The sequence below is a fragment of the Apus apus genome, chromosome 27 (genome assembly GCF_020740795.1).
Source record: "Apus apus isolate bApuApu2 chromosome 27, bApuApu2.pri.cur, whole genome shotgun sequence".
Taxonomy (NCBI): domain Eukaryota; kingdom Metazoa; phylum Chordata; class Aves; order Apodiformes; family Apodidae; genus Apus; species Apus apus.
The window spans coordinates 2,123,298-2,144,294 of NC_067308.1; the positions used below are offsets into that span (position 1 = coordinate 2,123,298).

General features: G+C 56.8%; 2 protein-coding genes across 3 annotated transcripts; both read left to right on the forward strand.

Annotated features, from left to right (window-relative positions):
* Positions 1-59: 59 nt before the first annotated feature.
* Positions 60-7,035, forward strand: GOLPH3L (golgi phosphoprotein 3 like). Of its 2 annotated transcripts, none has more exons than XM_051641359.1 (5): positions 60-278; positions 864-1,052; positions 4,923-5,054; positions 5,216-5,330; positions 5,832-7,035. In XM_051641359.1, the coding sequence occupies exons 2-5, from the start codon at positions 870-872 to the stop codon at positions 6,257-6,259; spliced, it is 858 nt and encodes a 285-aa protein (XP_051497319.1). In that variant the 5' UTR covers positions 60-278; positions 864-869; the 3' UTR covers positions 6,260-7,035. The 2 variants fall into 2 exon arrangements, with proteins under 2 accessions (XP_051497319.1, XP_051497318.1); XM_051641358.1 differs by having other exon boundaries at positions 60-162.
* Positions 7,036-7,725: 690 nt separating this feature from the next.
* Positions 7,726-16,714, forward strand: ENSA (endosulfine alpha). The gene is made up of 3 exons (XM_051641364.1): positions 7,726-7,878; positions 11,713-11,838; positions 16,429-16,714. The coding sequence occupies exons 1-3, from the start codon at positions 7,822-7,824 to the stop codon at positions 16,597-16,599; spliced, it is 354 nt and encodes a 117-aa protein (XP_051497324.1). The 5' UTR covers positions 7,726-7,821; the 3' UTR covers positions 16,600-16,714.
* Positions 16,715-20,997: the final 4,283 nt, after the last annotated feature.

Sequence of the window (20,997 nt, forward strand, 5' to 3'; positions counted from 1 at the left end):
GCGGAGGGAGCGGCCGTCCCGCCCCCCGGGCCCGCGCTCTCCCATTTGCCGGCGTCGCGCTCCGGGCCGCGTTACCGGAGCCCAGGAAGCCGCGGGGCCGCCTTCCCCGGCGCGCCAGGAAGCTCTTCCTTCTCCCTGGCCCCGAAGTTCGGCCGCGGGGAGGTTTGGGAGCCAGGCTGGGGGAGTGGGACCCCGGGTTTTGGTTCTTAACCCTGACTCTCCGTGCCGGGGGGCACGGCCTTTTTGCACGTTTCGCAGGGGAAGAGTTGTGGGGTCTCGTTAGTACTGCGAGGGGTCTGGGGGCGCTGGTGGGAGGGTCGGGAACTGCCGCTCGGTGAAGCGCCGGGACCGGCGCGTCTGGGCTGGGAGGCGGCTGCGCGGGCAGGGGCCGGGCAGGGGCTGTGCCGGGCCGGGCAGGGGCTGTGCCGGGCCGGGCAGGGGCTGTGCCGGGCCGGGGCTTTATGGCCGGGCAGGGGCTGTGCCGGGCCGGGCAGGGGCTGTGCCGGGAAGGGGCTGTGCCCGGGCCGGGGCTTTGTGGCCGGGCAGGGGCTGTGCCGGGCAGGGGCTGTGCCCGGGCCGGGGCTTTGTGGCCGGGGACGCCGCCGGGGGCTCCGCGGGGTGCGGGACCTCGTCTCTGGTGCGGCCGCGGCGTGGCTTGAGGTTCTCCCGCAATCATTTGCAGCGCCCTGAGGCCACAGCCGCTCCCTGCCAGGGCCTCTGGTGCGGCCACCCGGGGAAGGGGGAGACGAAAATTCCTGGGTAGAAGATGGGAGCTCCGTTGTCCTTTTCGGTGCCTCCTTGGAGCCTGGGTTGGCACTTTTGGGACCAGGACAGACCTCGGTTCTCTGTGTGCTCTGCCGTAGGGGGAGATGACGACACTGACGCACCGGGGCCGGCGTGCTGAGGCGGGAAGGACCTCGGACAAGAAGCCTGACGGTGAGGAAGACGTGGCTGTGGACAGAGACCTGAATGATGGTGACCCTGATGACTCCAAAGATATCCACCTAACACTCATGGAGGAGGTGCTGCTCCTAGGGCTGAAGGACAAGGAGGTAAGACTGGCATCTCTGACAGCAGCGTGTGCAGCGCTGGCACCATGAGGCTCCTGGTGAAAGGCAGAAGGATCCTGCGAGCTCCCCTGAATCCTCTTCAACAGAGCCAGGCAGCTTTGCACAAATCACCTTTGTCTGTGCCTTAAACTGAGTTGTGGAGGTTGCTTGCAGGTGCTGTCCCATCAGCTCTGCCACAGGGACTGTAAGAAGTGGCTGTGGTGCTGTGAGACTGCTGGTTGCAGAGCAAAGGGGGTTTGTTCTTTGCAGGGGTCAAAGACATGGGGTAAAAGGAGCCTCACCTTTTGCATCAGATGGTAAATGTTTTCTTCCCTGGTCCCTGTAGACTTGAAACCATCAGCTGAAACACGGGGACACTGAGCACTGTTTCTACTTTGTTAAGAATGTGTGTGAAAAGAGGCAACGGCAGGTTTTAAGGGAAGCAGCTGGATTGGGAGTTGAAAGCAGGTGCAGGATGGGTCTGAACACAGCAATGGCAAAGGGGGGAGGAGACATCTCTCTTTTCAGGCTGGTTATTTCCTTGGCCAGGTAGGAATGGTGATGTGCAACTGCAGGCTTGAGGGGAGTGGGGCTGCGTAAGAATCCCTTTGCTGGGTACTTGTCTGGTCTGGGTGTGCTGGTTTAATGGCTTTCCTTGGCAGCTGGATGAACTTCACAGGTGGTTATTTTCAGGGGGTTGTTCTCTTCTGGAAAGGACCCTGGTCACTCTGAGTTGTTGTGTGCTTATCAGCTGGTAGGAACTTGTTTCTCAGCTCTGCCTAGAATGAGCTGTGGAGAAAGGAGAAGACCTCTGGCATGGAGTTCACCGAGTTGCTTGGCCCTTACCTGCTGTGTCAGCATGCCTTGTCTTCTTCAGTGTGTGCATTGTGACCTCTTTGGGGGCACCTGGTGCTGCTATTCCTGTCAAGCAGATTGGGAAACTGAGACCAGAGGAAGCTAACCAGTTGCCCAAGGTGACTCCTTGGGATTATAATAGTAGAGCAGAGCCTGAAACATGGGTTTTCAGCTCCAGGAGCACTTGTCCTGTGAGTCTGTCTCCCACCCTGAGCAAAGGAGGCACTGTAGTTGTCAGAGCTGTGGCTGGTGTGCCACCTTCTCCTCACCTGTTTTTCTGGAATTAAGCACCTGTGAGGTGCCTGAACTTCTTTTTTTGTAGGGCCCTGCTGCTGCTGAGTCAATCTGGGCTGGTGCCTTGTTCTCATGTAGACCTGCTGGGGCTGTGGCTTCTGACCTGGACCACACTCTCAGATCTCAGAACCAGCTGCTGGTTGTGTGAGTGACAGAGGCTTGTAGCTGTCCTCTTTGATGAACCCAGATGAGGTCTAGGACTTGCTGAGCCAAACAGGAAGTAACAGGAGAGCAGGGCTATAAAGAGAACATAATGCAAATAATTTTGGAGCAAATACTTGAGAGCAGCCTAGGAGGGTGGCATGGTCTGCTTTCTTCCTGGGCTTTGAACAGAGTTCTTGGCTTGGTTAATGCAGTCCTGGGGATGGTTCTTCAGCCACCAGGAAGTTAGGAGAGCACAAGAGATAAAACAAAAAAAATCTTGTCACATTTTTCCCACCATCTCTCCCCACTATCATCCTGTCCTTCTGCATTCCTCCATCTCAAAAGGGAGACCAGAGCCTGGTGAGCTGGGCTCCCAGGCACTGGGTTTTCCCAGCTGTGTTATTCACTCATGGTTTGATGATTGGAAAAAAAACAAGACAATTTTAGCCAAATCCAATGAACTTACAGTGTCATTTCATTATTTTAGGTACCAGTTTGTCCATCTCAATGAAACTGGGCACGCCAGCCTGGCATTTATAGCCAGTCTGATTCCAGAAGCTCAAAGTAACTCAGGAGCTTTTGACTTGTTTGATTTCAGATCCCTTAACATTTTCGAGAGGTAATGTACATTCCAGCCCAGTGAATTGAAACTCTTGGTCACCTCCACACCCTTCTAGGGACAACTTGTTCCTTAAGGGCACATGTGAAAACCGGTGTGTCCCCCGAGGATGGAAACTGGCAGGACAGGGATGAAAGGTTTCTTTGTCTTTCCTTACCAGGAAATAAAGAAAGCAAATAAAGATTGTAAGTTTCTTTTATGGCTCCCTGTGCTATGCAAGTTGAGCAGCCTGGTGACCAGATGCACTGTACAAACAGACATGCTGGACACAAGTGTTCACCCGTAGGGACTGTAAAAACTTCCACAGAGGCTGCGTGTTCCCAGACTCTTTTCTCTGTGGAAAGGAGCGTGTTAGGTTGCTTTGCCTGCAGTCGCTTGGTAGCTGTTAGACTTGCCCTTTCTCTCCTCCCCTCCACTTTCTCCAGAGGAAAAGAGCAATAAAAAGGGAATCACACGGGCCACAGTGTTTCTGGTGTGTTGGTGACCCCCTGCAAATCAGGATGTTGTGACTTTGCGTCTGCTTGGCTCACCCTTCCCTTGGGCCCATCTTGAGCTGTGGCACCTGCCCTGTTCCCAGCCCACTGCCCTGGAATCCCAGGGCTCTGCCCTGTGCTGCAGACAGCAGGGCAGAACAACCAGGCTTTGTTCTAATGGGGGATAAAAGATGAGTGGAAGAAGGGAATGGAGAGATGGCCTGGGCTGTCCTGTTACTTCAAATCAGGGTCAGCTCTCTCTTGAGAAGCATCAGTTGAATGTTTTTCAACCTCAAGGGACAGACTTTCCTTCCCTGCCTGCTCTGTCCAGGGGCAAACCATTTCTGGGCTTTCTTGTCTGGATGGTTATTTCTTCCTGATACCAGCTCCAATCTCCCTGGCTACAATCTTAGCCCAGAACTCTGTCCCATGCACAGTGGAGGTGGGAACTGGCTACTCCCTTCCTTTTTGCTGCTGCCTTTCATGTGTCTGACACCCCTAATCCTGTTCTCCCTTCTTCCCTTCTGGTCTCTTCTGAACCAAAAACTCTGATTCAGTTGCTGCTTCCTGGTGATTCATATTTTCCAGACCTCTGCACCTTCTTGTTGCTTTGTCAAATGCCATATGGTTTTGGATCTTACTCTTCTTGGGACAAGGACCCTGTCCCATGGTGGGCTCAGAGAACAGGGCTTGGAGCCAGGTGTGGAATGTGCTGGGTCTGAGCAGATCTGGGCAGCAGCAGCCCCAGCACTACCTTGCTAGTGGGACCCAAACTGCTGCCCTCCAGCCCAAGGTGCTTGCTCCAGGGAGACATATGGGGTGTATTTTTCTGCCCTTCATCCCTGACTGGAAATCTCTTTCCTCACAGAAGTCTGTGGGTGGATTTGAGGGGGTCTGGGAGAGGTGGGCAAGGGGCCTGGGAAAGCTCTGTTGCCCTGGTTGGGAGCTGGGGCTTGCTGCAGCTTCTGCCCAGTGGGACAGTGCTGTGGGTAGCACGGAAACTCTCCCTCACTGACCGCCTGACGAGCAGTTTCTTTGTGCAGCTAATTAGTCTCAGGACATGCCTGGAGCTGGTAGGGGTTTTCTTCAAGGAGAAGAGCAGGTTTCATGTCTGCAGCTGGTGCTGAGGCCAGGCAGAGCTCATGTCACTGGTTGCAGTCCCCCAGCAGCAGCAATGTCCTGCTGTGGCCAGGAGCTTGGTGGGGGAAAGGGTCCTGCTTTTCTTGTTCTTGCTGGGACTTTGGATGATCTGGGGTTGGGTGCAGCTGCCTGGCCAGTGCTGGGGTGTGCCAGGTGGTTGTGGACACAGCAGGAAGGGCACAGCCTGAGTTGTGCAATGTTTACAGGGAGGTTTTGGGCAGGGAAGGGGTTCCCTGGTGCTTTTCACCTGGTGGAGCTGTTGGTAGGTTGGGAGAGTCCCCTGGGCAGGGCTCCAGGAGGAGTTTCTGCATTTCTTCCGTTTCCATCCACCCATCCTCTCAATCCCAGGGCTACACCTCCTTCTGGAACGACTGCATCTCCTCGGGCCTGCGGGGCGGCATCCTCATCGAGCTGGCTCTGCGCGGCCGCATCCGCCTGGAGCCACTCTCTGTCAGGAAGAAGAGGCTGCTGGAGAGAAAGGTGAAAGGGCCACCGGATCTGGGCTGGGGCTGGACAGGCTCTGGGCTCCATCTGAGCTGTGCTGAAGCCATGCTGCATTCCAGGGCTGGCACCATTCCTTGAGGAAGGGAGTGGCAGGTCCGTGTCCAGCCTCATGCCACGTTTCTGCTTTGTCCTCCCAGGTGCTCCTGAGCTCAGATGCACCGACTGGTGACGTCTTGCTGGATGAGACCCTCCGACACATCAAGGCCACAGAACCTGCAGAAACGGTGCAAACCTGGATAGAGCTGCTCACTGGTAGGGCCAGTTAGAGATGCCATCTGCCCCTGGTGCTCTCGGGACCTGTCCCAGCTGCCTGTCCCCTTGCCATGGCTTGGCCATCCCCTTGCTTCACTGGAGATGTGCTGGATACTGCCAGTAGAACAGGCAGGGCTGCGTGTGGGGGCAGAGAACAGATTTCTGGGTCTTTTTTTTGTTGGGAGCTTGGTGGAAGACTTCGACCTCGCTTCCCATTGCCTCTTTTTTCGTGCCGAGTCTTCCATGAGTCTGAGGTCCAAGGTGTGTGGTAGAAGGGACTTTCCAAAGGGGTCTCCCCCAGGCTGCTGCACCCTATGACTGCTGGGAGCTTCACCAGCTCAGCTTGATGGGAGAACTGGGTTAGGCCAAGGGGAGGAAGAGGGTTCCTGCAGCAGGGACTGGTGTCCGTGTGAGCACCAGTGGTCCTGGGCTGGAAGGCGCTGGGGTTGGGTGGCAAAGCTGTCACTTCCCTGGTGTTGAATGGGGTCTCCTTTGCTGCAGGGGAGACCTGGAACCCCTTCAAGCTGCAGTACCAGCTGAGGAACGTGCGTGAGCGCATTGCCAAGGCACTGGTGGAGAAGGGCATCCTCACCACGGAGAAGCAGAACTTCCTGCTCTTCGACATGACCACCCACCCTGTCAGCAACATCACTGAGAAGCAGCGCTTGGTGAAGAAGCTCCAAGAGAGCCTGCTGGAGCGATGGGTGAATGACCCACACCGCATGGACCGCAGGACTCTAGCTCTCCTGGTGCTGGCCCACTCTTCTGATGTGCTGGAGAACGTTTTTGCCTGCCTGGCTGATGACAAGTACAATGTAGCAATGAACAGGACCAAGGACCTCCTTGATATGGACCCTGAGGTGGAAGCTGCCAAAGCCAGGGGTGCAGAGATGATCTGGGCTGTCCTGGCAGCCTTCAACAAGTCCTAAAAAGCCCCTGAACCCCCTCAAAGGAGATGGGGGAGCCCCAACCCCTTGACACAAGGCTGCAGAAACTTGGGTACAGAGTTCCTGCAGCAGCAGGTGGTCTCAGCTCAGGGGGGCCAAGGGGTTTTGCTCTCCCCCAGGCATGAGTGAGGGTGACAGTCCACCTGCATGGACAGGTCATGCACTCCCAAAAACGCTGGTGCCTCCAGAGAGAGATGGCAGCAGCTCTTCCTTCCCCTTCCAGCACTCCTGGTCCATGGGCTTCCCTCTCAGGCCAGTGCAGTGCTGGGAGGTGCCAGAACCCAGCCCTGCAAGCAGGACCTGAACTGCTCCCATGGGCCAAACCCTGCCAGAAAGGGGGCTGCAGAGCTCCTGGTGCACTGGCTTGACTGGTGCTTCCATGGCTCAGTCTTCCACACATGGGTCTTGCCTTTGAGCTGCCTGGGCAGTGGGTTCCCTGTGAAGCACTCTGACAACCCCTTGGGACGAGGTGGGCAGAGGAGTAGGCAGGAAGCCAGTTCAGGGGTGTCTAGGGGGCTGGGACCACCCCATGCACCGGCCAGGGCAGCCCAGAGCCCTGGGTGCAGTTCACCATTGGGGTGACCTGCAAAGATGAGGCCCCCACACGAGCCTGTGCCACCCCAGCTCTTCCCCCACTGCACACCTGTTCTTTCTAGTATGAAGAAAAGCTAAACTATGATTTATCTTTTTTTAACACCCCCCTTTGTTCTACCCTCACTCCCCTGTTGTCCATTTAAACGTGTTTCTCTGCAGCCTAAGGGAGTCGGGGTCTGTCAATCTGTTCTGTTTAGGAACACGCTTTAAGTGCTGAACTCAGCAGAGTTGGGTTAGGGTTGGACTCGGTGATCTTAAAGGTCTTTTCCAACCAGAACGGTTCTGTGACTGCCCCGTGGCCCAGGCTTGGGGCCACCCCGGGCTGCGGGGCATCACCTCGGGACCCCTTTGCCTTCTCCCCGCCCTCCATCGCCTCGGGTTCCCCGGGGCTAACCCAGCGGCAGCTGGCGGGAAGTCCCCAGAACCCGGAGATGGGGGTGATCTCTTCCCGCCGGGGCTGCAGCCGCGGGGCGCTGCGCTCCCGGGGCCACCGACGTAGGTTCGAGGGTCTGCGGCGCGCGGCGCCTCCGGGCCCGGCTGCCCGCGGGAGCGGGGGAGGCAGCCGAGGAGGGCGCAGGATCCTCGCCGAGCGGCACCGGCCCGGCCCTGCGCCCGGGGCTGCCCCCCCCGCCCCCCCCCCCCGCCCCAGAGCGGGGGTCCCGCCTCCGGTGGGAGCGTGGGCGGGGCCCCGTGCCCCCCGGCTCCGCCCACCGAGCTTCCCATTGGCTAGTGCGCCCCCGCCCCAGCCGAAGCGGCCCCGCCTCTCCGCTCTCCCCGCCCCTCGCGGACGCTGGTTGGGCAGGTGTGATGTCACCGCGGCCGCCTCTCTACTCCCATTGGGCAGCCTGCCTGTCCATCAGGCAGCTGAAGGATTAGGAGGAAGCGGCAGCCATTTTGGAGTAGAGTGTGGGGCCGGACAGTGCGCGGATCCTTCCCTTCTCCCCTCCGCAATGGCAGCCCCGCTCGGTACCGGCGCCCGCTCGGAGGAGACTGGGCAGGAGAAACAGGTGGGACACCCGGGGCGGGCCTGGGCGGCTCCTGTTGGCTCCGCCGCACGTCTCTCTTCACAGGCTTTGCTTGGATTGGTTGCTTCTGTTGTCTGTCTGATGAATGCTGGTGTCTCATTGGTTCTGGGGCTGGTGGGGGTCGGACTTCCGTTGTGGGTGATGGGTTAGCTCGCTGTCGATGGCGGCGTGGGGGGCGTGGGCGCTGGGGGGTCCTGGGGGGGGCGTGGGTGGGAAGGGCGGCCTGAGGAGCTGCCGGGGGTCCGGGGGACCCGCCGTGCCCACAGCGCCCGGGTGAGGCCCTGTCAAAGCTGGGACGCCTCAGCTCCTCCTAGGCCGGCGTTGGTTTCGGTCCCCTCTGGTTCTCTGGGACCGCCGCAGGGGCTGAGGGGGCGGGCCCCGGCCCCGGCCCCGGCTGGTTGGTTGTCCTGGCGGGGACCGGGACCTGCGGGCACCGGGGGTCCCGACTGTCCTCACGTGTGGCGCTGGGCAGTGTGGCCAGGCGGTTCAAGCAGCTGCTGCGTCCCCGGACGCGAGCTGAGCCCCCCGGGGCCGCGGAACCCGCGCCAGGGCACCGAGCTGCTGCCGCCCTCGCCGGTGCCGGCCGCCTTCAGCCTCCCCCTGCTCAGACGCCGCAGCGGGCGAACCTTTATCCACGTCCCTGATGGTCGTAGAGCTCTTGGGGGTGGCTTCAGGAAGAAGGCACCGAGAGAAGGTGGCAGGTCTCTCCTGTGGTAGGAGAACGAGATGGGCGGCACGATGGGCCGTGGGCGGCCCCGGGGTCGCTGGCCGGTGTTTCGGGCGCCGGTGCAGCCGCGGCTCTACCGGCTGCCGCAGCAGAAGTGCCCGGGAGGTGGGTGAGCAGCAGGTAGCAGTGGCACAGGGGGACGGGAGCTGGTGGCATTTGCAGAAAGAGACTTGGAGATGGACTGAGGAGAGCAGGCTGAGATGATGGAAGGGCTGCAGGACCTGTCCTTCAGGTAAAACTTTGGCACCTGCTGCTGAACTCCCCATGACCATTCTGATGCTCAGGCTGTGGGGAGCCTGGCTCTGTGGCAGGGCTGAGTGGTGGTGACTCCTGTTCCTGGAGCTGTCATGGAGACAGGTAAGAAGAGCCAGGCTCCTTCAGGCTGTGTGTGGGACAAGCCCTGCAGCATCCAGGAGCTGAAGATCGTGATGAAACTCTTGGCACCTTCCCCCACCTTCTCTCACTGCTTTGATCCCTTAGGAACCCCCATGAATGGGGATGTGAGGAGGAGACTGCAGGGTTGGAGCTCCATGTGGGATGTGCCCAACCTGCGCATCCTGCTACAGCTTTAGCTCTAGTCTTCCCTGTTATGATTGGAGCTGCTGTGAACTCAGGTTTACTTTGCCTTTTAGAGATGCAGCCAAGGAGCCATTCCATGGCAGCCTTGACATGCACCTCTGCAGGGAGCTGCCCCCAGGGCTGCCCCTGTGCTTTGAGGAGCTGCTTCCCCAGCTCAGCAGCAGTGGAGAATCACCTTGGTAACCTCTTGTAGTGCCAGCAAAGCTTTCCAGCCTGGGAGCTCATGGGCTCTGCCTCTGCTTTTGCCTGCCTGGGAAGGAAAGTCCCAGCAGTTTTACACACAGGAGCACACCCCTGAAAGCCACCAGACCAAGCTTCAGTGCCTTATCCTTGGGGAGCCCAGGACTCCCATTCCAGCTGCCTCCACCCTGCATGACTGCAAGCTTGCCCGTTCCATCTGATGCTGAGAGAGGTGGGACATCTGATACTTTGCAGGTGGGACAGAGGCTCATGGTGGCAGCGTCTGCCATGCTTGTGGCATGGAATGTGTCATCTCCAGTGGCCTGGGAGTGGAGCAGGGCCTTGGCACTAGGGAGAAGATGGACGTGACATCCTACAGCTGGTGCAGCTGGGCTGGCAGGAGCAGAGCTGCCAGTGCCATGTCCACTAGCATCATCTGTGCTGGAAAGGGAACAGCAGCAGAAAACATCCCTTGCCAAGATGCTGGGAAACAGGAGTTTCCACTTGCATGGTGGATTGTCCCCAGGTGGCTCCTGACAGAGGTGGCCAGCAGGGATGTGTTCCCCTTGGACCTGGGCGGGTGCCCAGCCAGAACTGTCTCATGAGGCCCTGTGGAACCCTGTCCCCTTCCCAGCCCAGACCAAAGCTCCTGTCTGCAGGCCTGCAGCCCTTCTCTGGGTGGGGGGCTAGACTTGCCTTGAGGAGAGAGGTTGGGGAGCAAATCCCCAAACACTTTTCTGGCATCTTTGCTCAGCTGATGTTTCTTCAGTAGCTGGGTTTGGGGGTGTCTTGAAGCTCCTGCAGAGGAGCCAGGCAACAGCCAGGGCCTGGTGCCCTCTGCCACAATCAGCCCAAGCATTCCCAGGCTCTTCCTAGGACATCCTCAAGTTCCTGTGTCTGTGGAACACAAGACATCTGGGGCCCCTCACTACAAGAAGGATGTCAAGTTGCTGGAGCGTGTCCAGAGAAGAGCCACCAAGCTGGTGAAAGGTCTGGAGAACAAGTCCTACGAGAAGAAGCTGAGGGAACTGGGATTGTTTAGTTTGGAGAAGAGGAGGTGGCGGGAAGACCTCATTGCTCTCTACAACTACCTGAAAGGAGGTTGTAGGGAGGTGGGAGTTGGGCTCTTCTCTCGAGTGAATAGTGACAGCACCAGAGGAAATGGCCTGAAGTTGCTCCAGGGGAGGTTTAGACGGGATGTTATAAAGAATTTCTTTACCAAAAGAGTGGTTGGACAGTGCAACAGGCTGCCCAGGGAGGTGGTGGAGTCAGCATCCCTGGGAGTGTTTAAAAGAAATAGAGATGTGGTGCTCAGGGACATGATTTAAGCCCTGAACAGGTAGATGAGGTTATGGTTTGTGGATTGAGGTTATGGTTGGACTTGGTGATCTTCAAGGTCCCTTCCAACCAGGATGATTCTATAATTCTATAAGAAGGACATGGAGCTGTTGGAGCGAGTCCAGAGGAGGCCACGGAAATGATCCAAGGGCTGGAGCAGCTCTGCTCTGGAGACAGGCTGAGAGAGTTGTGGCTGTTCAGCCTAGAGAGAAGGCTGCAGGGAGACCTTAGAGCACCTTCCAGTGCCTGAAGGGGCTCCAGGAAAGCTGGGGAGGGGCTTGGGACAAGGGCAGGGAGTGATGGGATGAGGGTGAACAGTTTTAAGTTGCAAAAGGGGAGATGGAAATGAGATCTGAGGGAGAAATTCTTGGCTGTGAGGGCGGTGAGACCCTGGCCCAGGTTGCCCAGAGAAGCTGTGGCTGCCCCATCCCTGGAAGTGTTGAAGGACAGGTTGGATGGGGCTTGGAGCAACCTGGTCTCATGGAATGTGTCCCTGCCCATGTAGGGGCTGGAACTGGAGGATCTTTAGAGTCCACCCAAACCATCCCACAATCTTGGCTGTCCTGCAGTGGTGGAGCAAGGTTGAGCTCTTGAGCAGCCCCGTGAGCTCTGGGCTGGTGTTTGTCAGTGCTGGTCTGCCCTGTTGCTGCTCAGGGCAGATCCTTGTCTAGCAGCTGTTTGTAGTGATGTTTTATGCTCCATTTGCAAAGCCAAATGTCATTGTGAGCACCTGCAGGGACTCCTGGCTGGGCAGGAGGGAGGGAGAGTGGCTCTGCATGTTTCTGCAGATCATGGAAGCAAAAGCTGTTTCTGGCTGGGAAGGTGTTTGTCACATTCTCTGAGTACATCTGGGCTTTCCAGGGGACCTCTCCATGTTTGGCAGGGCAGGCACCAGGGTTTGGGTTGTGCTGCTGATTGGTGTGTTACAGCATCACAGGTGTGTGTTTTGCTGTGGAGCTGAAGGGCTTTCCACCCTCCTCTTTGTCTTTCAGGACATACAAGAGAAGGAAACCATCATCCCTGAGAGAGCAGAAGAGGCAAAACTCAAGGCCAAATACCCCAACCTGGGCCAGAAGCCTGGAGGCTCTGACTTCCTTATGAAGAGACTGCAGAAAGGGGTATTTAATTCTCAGCTGTGGCTCCTCTGTGTCCTCAACTCCCTCACAAACAGCCAAGCCCCAGTCAGGCCAGACGTATCACACCAAATTTCCTCAGGCCAGCAAGTCTGGTGAAGCCATGGGCCAGGCTTCTGCTGGTGCCTGGGCTGGACCTGCCACCTGGGGAGCACAAGCCTGAGGCAGTGACGGCTGCTGTGGTCTGGCAAGAAGGCTATCTGCCTGCTCAGAACCCAACAGCTGCTGCCTCTTGGGTGATTTTGCTCTGTGTATCTCTCCCAGCTGTGAATTCCACCCTGTCTTCCAAATCTGGGCCCAAAACTTCGGGTCTAAAGGGGAAACAACTGCATAAATACCCCTGCCTGGGCTCCCCAGGGTGCAGTGGAGTCACTGAGATGCTGGGGGGCTAAGTTTTTCCCTCTGCTCTGCACTTTGCTGAGTTGTAGCTGGTGCAAAGGGCACTGGGGTTGATGGTGAGTCAGGAGGCTGCACCCCCAGTGCTGGCACTGGTGTCAAAAGACAACTCTGCCTGTCCTCCCTGGCAAGGGAATGAAATCCTTTCCCAGAGCCATCTGTAGCCTCCTTGGGCTGTCACTGCTGGGTCTTCCTGCGGAGCCTGGTGTAGGAAACAGACCCTTCCTGAGCTGCTGGTGGCCATGTGCTATCCCCTGTCCCTGTGTCACGTGCAGGGTTCAGCTCTGTCCTGCTGCTTCCTGTCAGCCTGTCTGGCAGCTGTGCCCTCTGCCTGCCCAGCCTCCTTGCACCTTTGCTTGCTGGGATCACCAAGTCTGGTGTTTTTTAGGGAATCACAGGCTGGTTTTGGCTGGGAAGGGCATCAGAGATAGATCATCTAGATCCAACCCCCTGCATGGGCAGTTACACCTCCCACCAGACCCAGTTGCTCCAAGCCCCATCCATCCTGGCTTGAACACTTCCAGGGATGGGGCAGCCACAGCTTCTCTGGGCAACCTGGGTCAGGGTCTCACCACCCTCACAGCACAGAATTTCTTCCAAATGTCCAACCTAAATCTCTACCAGTTTAAAGCCATCACCCGTTGTCCTCTTTCTACATGCCTTTATAAAAAGTCCCTCCCCAGCTTTCCTGGAGCCCCTTCAGGCACTGGAAGCTGCTCTAAGGTCTCCCTGGAGCCTTCTCTTCTCCAGGCTGAACACCCCAACTCTCCCAGCCTGTCTCCAAAGCAGAGCTGCTCCAGCCCTCCCATCATCTCCGTGGCCTCCTTTGGACTCTCTATAACAGCTCCATGTCCTTGTTATGTTGGAGACCCCAGAGCTGTTCCCAGCCCTGCAGGGGGTCTCCCCAGAGCAGAGCAGAGGGGACAATCCCCTCCCTGGCCCTGCTGGTCACGCTGCTGGTGACAGCCCAGGACACGGGGGGTTTCTGGGCTCCAGTCCATGGTGCCGGCTCATGTTGAGCTTCTCCTCCCCAAACACCTCCAAGTCCTTCTCCTTGGTTGCTCCATCCATTCCCACCCAGCCTGGCTTTGTGCTTGGGATTGCTCCAACCCAGGTGCAGGGCCCTGCACTTGTCCTTATTGAACTTCACGATGTTGGCATGGGCCCACCTCTCCAGCCTGTCCAGGTCCCTCTGGACATCCTCCTTTCCCTTCAGCATGTCACCACACCACACAGCTTGCTGTCATCACCAGACTTGCTGGGAGTGCATCAGTCCCACTGTCCATGTCTCTGACAAAGATGTCAAACAGCACCAGTCCCAGCACTGACCCTTGGGGAGCACCACTCCTTACTGGTCTCCATTTGGACATCAACCCATTGACCACTACTCTTTGTGTGTGACCATCCAGCCAGTTCCTCATCCACTGAGTGGTCCATCCATTGAATCCTTATTGTTCCAACTCAGAGACCAGGATATGGTGCAGGACAGTGTCAGAGGCTTTGCACAGCTCCAGGCAGCTGATGTCAGTTGCTCTCCCCTTGTCCAGCAGTGCCATGACCCCGGTGTAAAAAGCCACCACGTTTGTCAGGCAGGATTTGTCCTTGGTGAAGCCATGTTGGTTGCCACCAGCCACCTCCACCTTTTCCATGTGCCTCAGCAGAGCCTTTAGGAGGATCTGCTCCATGACCTGGCCAGGCACAGAGGTAGGACTGACCAGCCTGTTGTTCTCTGGGTCTTCCTTTTTTCCCTTCTTGAAAATGGGAGCTTTGTTTCCCCTTTTCCAGCCAGTGGGGATTTCTCCAGACTGCCACGACTTTTCAAATATGATGGACAGAGGCTTTGCAACTTTTCCTGCCAGTTCTCTCAGGAGCTGTGGATTAATTCCACCAGGTCCCATGGATTTGTGCACCTTCAGGGTCTTTAGCTGGTCTTGAATCTGCTCTTCTCCTCCAGTGGATGGATCTTCCTTCTCACAGTCCTCTGTCTCCTGTAATGGATGGTGTGAAGTCTTGCCTTTTGCTCAGTGAAGACTGAGGCAAAAAAGTCACTGAGCATCTCAGCCTCCACATCTTGTGTGAGCAAGTTCTTGTTTCCTTCTGGAGAGGTCCCTAGTCTTCCTTTTATCACTGATGTATGTAGAAGCTTTTCTTGTTATGCTTTGTGTCCCTGGCCAGATTTAATTCTACCTGGACTTAAGCTTTCCTAACCTGATTCCTGGCTACCTGGACAACTTCTTTGCACTCCTCTCAGGATACCTGTCCTTGCTTCTATGCTCTGTAGACTTTCTTTTTGCATCTAAGTTTGTCCAAGAGCTCCTTGTTCATCCATGGAGTTCTCCTTGTTTGTCTGCCTCTTTGGATGTGTTGCTTCTAGGCTTGGAGGAGGTGATTCTTGAGTACTGACCAGCTTTCCTGGCCTCCTCTCCCCTCCAGGGCTTTATCCCATGGTATCCTATCAAGCAGATCCTTGTAGAGGTCAGTCTGCTCTCCTGAAGTCCAGGGTAGTGAGGTTGATTTGGACCCTCGTTGCCTTGATGATCCTGAATTCCCACCATTTTGTGATCACTGCAGCCAAGGCTACCCTTAAACTTCACATTGCCCACCAGCCTGTGTTTTTTGGTGAGAACAAGGTCCAGCAAAGCACCTTTTCTCATTGGTTCCTCTACCACTTGGAGAAGGAGATTGTTGGCAACGCATTCCAGGAACTTCCTGGTTTGCTTACACCTTGCTGTTGTTCCTCCAAGCAACTGCTCCTGTCTGCCTGTAGAGGCTTCATCTGCTTGGTCTTCCTGCTCAGGTGGCCTATAGCAGACCCCCACTATGATATCTACCCCTCTCTTCCCTTTAACCCTGACCCATAAGGTTTCAGTCTTCTCCTCCATCCCCGAGTGGAGCTCCATGCACTCCAGCTGGTCACTGATGTAGAGGGCAACACCCCCTCCTGTCCTTCCTGAAGAGCTGATACTTCTCCATTCCCACATCCCAGCTGCAGGAGCTATCCCACCACATCTCAGTGGTGCCCAGAACGTTGTGGTCCTGCAGGCACACAGGGCTGTGTCTGCACTGCTCCCCATGTATGTAGAGGCATTTCAGTTGAGCTCCCACTGTAGCTGCCTCCCTGGTTGGGTCGACTTTTTCTTGCATTGCAGGTGTTCTGCTGACCTGTGATCCTTCTCCAGGCCCAGAACATCTATTACTGGCAGTTTTAGGTCCCAGCTCCTAATGCAAGCACAGAGAGGAGGGTTTTTTCATGGCTTGGAGCTGAAATGGGGAAGGGCTTTTTGTGAGAACTGGGCTCCCTGGGGCCTGAAGACACATCAGGGCAGAGCTGGGCTCTTCAGAGCTACTTGTGTGCAACACAGCCCTGTCTGTAGCACCAGCTCTGCTGTGGGGTTCAGCCTTTTCTACCCCACTGGGAGGGCTGAAGCAGCACCAGGGAGGAGCTCAGGGGCCCATGGTGACGTGTGTGATCTGGGAGCAAAATGCCCTTTGAGCCCCAAGTTGGTGGCACCGTGTGGCAGGGAGGGGCCTCCAGCCATGTCTTTGCAGCCATTTCCCTGTGTCATTTTGGCTGTTGGGAGCCTGGACAGTCTGGCAAAAGCTGCAGCCCTGTCCAGGCTGTGCTTCCTGGGGAGAAAATCCTGCCTCTATCACACTGACTCATCTGTTCACCAAACCAGAGTAAACTGTGTCAGCAAACAACCCCTGGCTTTGCTACCAGAGCTGAGCCTCTGCCTGAAGGTGGCTCCTGGGGTGGCTGTGCTGGGGTCTCTGGGCCAGGATGGAATCCCTGTGGTCCTGAGTGTGGTGCAAGGGCAGAGCAGGACAAATGTGGACTTTACCCCCTGAGCACCACGCCAAGCAGGGAAAGCTACAGACACTCAGAGGTGTGTCCAAGGGCAGGAAGGTGTCCTGGTGGCTGCCCCTGGGGCAGAGCTCCTTCTAACCAGGGCAGATCTTGAGTCATGCTGGGGTTGTGGGTGAGGGCTAAAGGCCTTTTACATCGAGCCAGGCTCACTCACTTGGATTTTCCCCTTATGTGATGTTATTGTGACTCAGTTTTGAGCAACCCCAGCAGCTCCTTCAAGGATCATCCATTCGTGGCCAGATGTTTGTGTCTCTGCCGTGTCCCCATGCTCCTACAAACGAAAGTAACTGAAACTCCTCTCCTTCTTCCAGCAAAAATACTTTGATTCTGGTGACTACAACATGGCCAAGGCAAAGATGAAGAACAAGCAGTTGCCAAGTGCAGGGCCAGACAAGAACCTGGTGACAGGAGACCACATCCCCACCCCCCAGGACCTCCCACAGAGGAAATCCTCGCTCGTAACCAGCAAGCTGGCAGGGTAGCCTGCCTCACAGGCTGGGTTTTTTTCCTACTTTATTTTTTTCTTTTGGCTAAATGGATTGATCTTCACTGTACCATAGGGACAGGAGCACCAGAATACACATAGTTATTTGAGTATTTACAGCAAACACACACCAAAACTCAGCAGGCGACTGAGAGGCGTTGGTAGCCCGGGACACACAAGCAGATTTGACTGGGCTGTTCCTTTCAGCCCGTCGGTTTTGCTGCCTTCTACGTTGTTTGGAACTATCCTCGCCCGCAGAGCCACCGAAGTGTGGCCTCCTGGTGGGGGCAGTCGAGTGGCCGTGGGAGGAGTCGCTAATTGCTTGGTACTGGGAAGGAGGGGAGAGCTCAGAGCTGTGGCTCGTTAATGCTTTTCAGACATCTGGTGTCTGCAGAGGAAGAAGTGAATGGGCAAAGGGCGTGATACGTGATCTGGGAGTTTAGTTAGGTGTGTGCTTTACAGCTGGTAAGTGAAGAAATTAGCTGATAGACAGAAAATTATGTGGCTGTGTTGTTGGGCTGAGCTGCCTGGGATCTGTCCCCTGCTTGCGCAAAGCAGCTGAGCTCACAGGCGGGGGTGACGTGTCCAGTAGGTGGGCCAGGAGGGTTTGAAATGTTCCTTGTGGCTGGGAGCTGCAAGGAGGTGTTTGCTGTTTTAGGGAAGAAGCTTCAGCTGTGGCTGTGTGTGGCTGTGCTGGCCACAGTACGAGGCTCACAGCTGCCCCAGGGGGCTTGGAGGCAGTTTCTCCCTGGTCAGTTCTGGCCAGTGAGGCTGTCTGCCCTGGCCAGGGTGAGACAGCTCCTCACCCAGCTGTGGAGTGGGCAGCAAAAGGTGGGTCACAGGAACGTGGCCAAGCAGGCAGAGCCCTCCCTCGTCACTTGCAGCTCCTGCCTGATGCCAGACTATGGCACTTGCAAAGCCAGAGCTGGCAGCAGCTGGTGAGGCAGATGTGATCTCTGGAGGGAGAGAGGCTGGACTGGGAAGAACCACCCCAGGAGGGCAAAAGCACTCGAGATAGTGTGGAGATTAGGAAGGGAGGAGCATAGAGAAAAACCTGCATGGACAGTATCAGACACTCCAAGTTTGGAATTTTTTTTCTCTCCCTTGTTTTTTTTTTCTTCTTGCCTTTGAGGCCTGGGGGAGGGATAAAAAAGCCTGAAGGAGAACCCACCAGCAACCCCACAGGCTGGTGAGGTGGCTGCAGCCTGTGGGGTGGTGCTGGGACCATCCACTCCACGTGCAGCACAGGCGAAGCTGCCTTCCAACCTCTGCAGTGTCTGTGCTTGTGCCAGGGTTACTTGCCTGGTTTGGGCCCAGCTTTGGAGGCAAAAGGAAGTCAAGTGGGCATCTGGGGGGGGGGTTCGGGGGGTTTCTTGTTTGTTTTTTTTTGGGGGGGTTGTTGTTTTTTTTTTGGGGGGGGGTTAGGAATTCCCGTTAGGAAAATCCAAGGCAGGGAGGCAGCAGGGAGGCACTGCCCAGGCACAGCTTTTCCTCTCGTGTATTCTTGGCTGCTTGGTTGAGACTGTCCTGAGAATCTTTTTCATCCTTGTGCTTTCCTGCTGCTGGCTGGAGCAAGGAACCTGGTATTGATTCCCAGGAAGAGCGTTTGCCAAGGGTGCCTCAGAGGGTCGTATCTTCCTTCAGGTGGGCTGGAGCAAGCCAGCTCAGCCCTGCTTGCCAGGGCACCAGGAGTGAGGGGCTCCCTTGCCAACCCTGTGGATTGAGGGGAGTGGGATTCTGTGCCTGGTAACCACGGGGCCCTGCTTTGGTCTCTGTCACCCTTCTGGACCCTGCGTGACCTGGTCAGGGTGGTGCTGGATGTTCACCCTCCTTGGATGTTCTGCTGTCTGTCCCAGCCGTGATGTAAATAGATCTGAATCATATCTATAAAAATATATCTAATTTTTTACATGTTCCTATTTCCTCTCTTACAGGGCGCTATGCTTCCTTTTTATTAAAAAAGCACCAAAAAACCCAAACCAACCAAACAAAAAAGATGAAATAAAGTGAAGAGTGGAAAGGGACTGCCCCTTTCCCGAGGGGACAAAGGGAGGGGACAGCTCTCAGCGACATCTCTCCCTGCTGGTCTGGAAATGCCTGCATGCTTGCCCAGGAGGGGGAAACAATAGTGACCGTAGTGACAACACAGGATGAGAGGCAGCTGGAGCAATTCCCTACAAGGGTTGTTTCTGTTCCACCCCCAGAGCCGGACAGGGAGTGTGGGGGGTGATGCTACCCCACTTCCCATTTTGGGAGGGGGTCCAGGAGGAGCCACCCTGGGTCTCAGCAGCATTTGTGGTTTCATCCTCTGCTCCTTATGAAATTCCCACCAGAATGAGGCTGACAGCCGTGGGAGGCTCAATGACCCTGGGGCCAGCAGGAGCAAGGACATGTTGAGCACCATTTGGGGTGTCTGAAGGAATCGTGTGGGTTGAGCAAGGCCCTCCAAGTGCAGCTGTGGGCGTGACATGGGAGACAGGGAGGGCTTCAGCTTGCTGAGCCCACCTGCAGTTGTGTTGGGGCAGGGAAGGCAGGTATGGCCCCTTCACCCCAGGGATGGCACCGGTGGGGGGAGACATATCTCCCCAGTGGACCCAGCTGGAACTCCTGCCCTTCCTCCTTGAGGGCTCAGCTGCTGGGCAGCCTCTTCCCCAGCCCCCCCGCATACATGACCAGTGTGGTGCCCCCCAGCACTGGAGCCGTGGGGTGCACGGCAGGAACCTTGGCTCACAGCTGAGGGACTTGGGGGTATGCCACGGGTCAGGGCTGCTCCCCAGGGGTCAGGGCTGCCCCCCCAGGGGTACTTTCCCACGCCACTCCCCTGTGCCTCTCCCAGCCCTCCTGGAGGGAGGTAACTCGGGCGTTTCCAGCCTTGATGTCACTCCATTCTTTTCTCGACTCAACCAGCCCTGCTGATGGCACCACCGGGTGTGCTGCTCTTCAGACCAACCCACTGGGCTCGCTGAAGCCCCTGCACTGCCTCTTCCCGCACACCAGCCCCCCAAGCCCATCCCACAGCAGGGCCAGGGCTGGGTGTTTGCAGAGGGACGCGCTGTTCCAGCCTGGTGCCAAAGTATGTGCCGGTATTTGTTTGTACTTCAAAGTTTGGCACTGCTGGGGAAATATGTGCTGGGCGCTGCCTCAAGCTGCCGAGCAGGCTGAACTCCCCTCTGTTATTGTTCCTGGTGTGCCAAGAATTCATTTCCTGACAAGGGCACATTCCGTGGGGCCATGGGAAGGGTTTGGAGGGGGCCGGGCTTCATCTTCTTGGACCCCAGTGCAACCTCCTCGTGCTCTCATAGAATCATAGAATCACAGAACTATTCAGGTTGGAAAAGCCCCTCGGGATCACCGAGTCCAACCATCATCCCTGCTCTACAAAGTTCTCCCCTAACCCATCTCCACCAACACCACATCCAAACCACATCCTGACCAAGAGGAGCTGCTTCATGGTCTTCACTGCCTCCCTGAAGTGGAAAGATCCACATCTGGAATTTTATCCCCACATCTGGAGTCTGTGCCCCTTCCCCCCAGTCCCAAGGCACCAGGATCCATGGGGGGGGGGGTGGGGGGGGTGGGCAGGGAGGAGGGGTGTGTGGACAGTATTTCCTGGGTCCCTTTTTGGTTGGTTGGGGTCCAGCACTGAGTCCACCTGCCTGCACCAGAGGGGAAAACCAGGGCCCTCTTGCAGTTGCCCCTGGCTTGACATTTTGCTCTCCTCATGTCCGAGTTTGGTGGCATGGCCAGGTGACATGGGGCTGGTGTCACCTCCTGCTGGGGCCTGGGGCTCTGCTGCTGCAGGGAATTTCAGCAGCCTTGGGAAAGTTTTGGCATCAGCACCATCCCTGGTGTTACTGTCCTGGCTGCCTGTGTCCTATTGAAGGGGTAACTCGGGGTGTAATTTCTAGGGCCCCCAGAGCCCCATTTCAAGTGTCTTGGATCAAAATGTCGCTGAGGCTGGAGCAGGCTGAGCTGCACTGGTGCTTGGCTCTGCAGGCAAGCTCTGTGGGACAGCAGCCACCTTTGCCTCCATACCTCTCCCTCTGTCCCAAGAGGTGGGGATGGAGCAGAGCCTGGTCCTCAGGACACTGCCCCAGGAAGGCGTCCAGCAATGGAGCAGCTGGGGATCTCCTCTCCTTCCTCACTGCCCAGACCAAAGCTGTGGCATTGGTCTCTCCAGGGAATGGCTGATCCACCTGCAATTGCCCAAACCAGGGTAGATTTTGAGGGCATCCAGCTCATTCCCAGGGGGTGAAGGAGGAGCCTGAGGCCAAGGGGGACCCAGGTTGAGAGCTGGTGTCTCAAGACTGCCGAGGGTGGCCAATTTGCCCCCAGGGTGTCTCAGGCAATGGGTGACAGCAAAGCAGGTCTGGTCTCTGCCCTGCCCTGCTCTGAG

What these genes read in the sequence shown, in the direction of transcription:
- ENSA (XM_051641364.1), top strand. Translation starts at nt 7,822, where the DNA reads ATGGCAGCCCCGCTCGGTACCGGCGCCCGCTCGGAGGAGACTGGGCAG. An exon ending in AGACTGGGCAGGAGAAACAG is followed by an intron (nt 7,879 to 11,712) that starts GTGGGACACCCG and finishes TTTGTCTTTCAG; the next exon opens with GACATACAAGAGAAGGAAAC. An exon ending in TGAAGAGACTGCAGAAAGGG is followed by an intron (nt 11,839 to 16,428) that starts GTATTTAATTCT and finishes TCCTTCTTCCAG; the next exon opens with CAAAAATACTTTGATTCTGG.
- GOLPH3L (XM_051641359.1), top strand. Translation starts at nt 870, where the DNA reads ATGACGACACTGACGCACCGGGGCCGGCGTGCTGAGGCGGGAAGGACC. An exon ending in TAGGGCTGAAGGACAAGGAG is followed by an intron (nt 1,053 to 4,922) that starts GTAAGACTGGCA and finishes TCTCAATCCCAG; the next exon opens with GGCTACACCTCCTTCTGGAA. An exon ending in CTGGATAGAGCTGCTCACTG is followed by an intron (nt 5,331 to 5,831) that starts GTAGGGCCAGTT and finishes CCTTTGCTGCAG; the next exon opens with GGGAGACCTGGAACCCCTTC.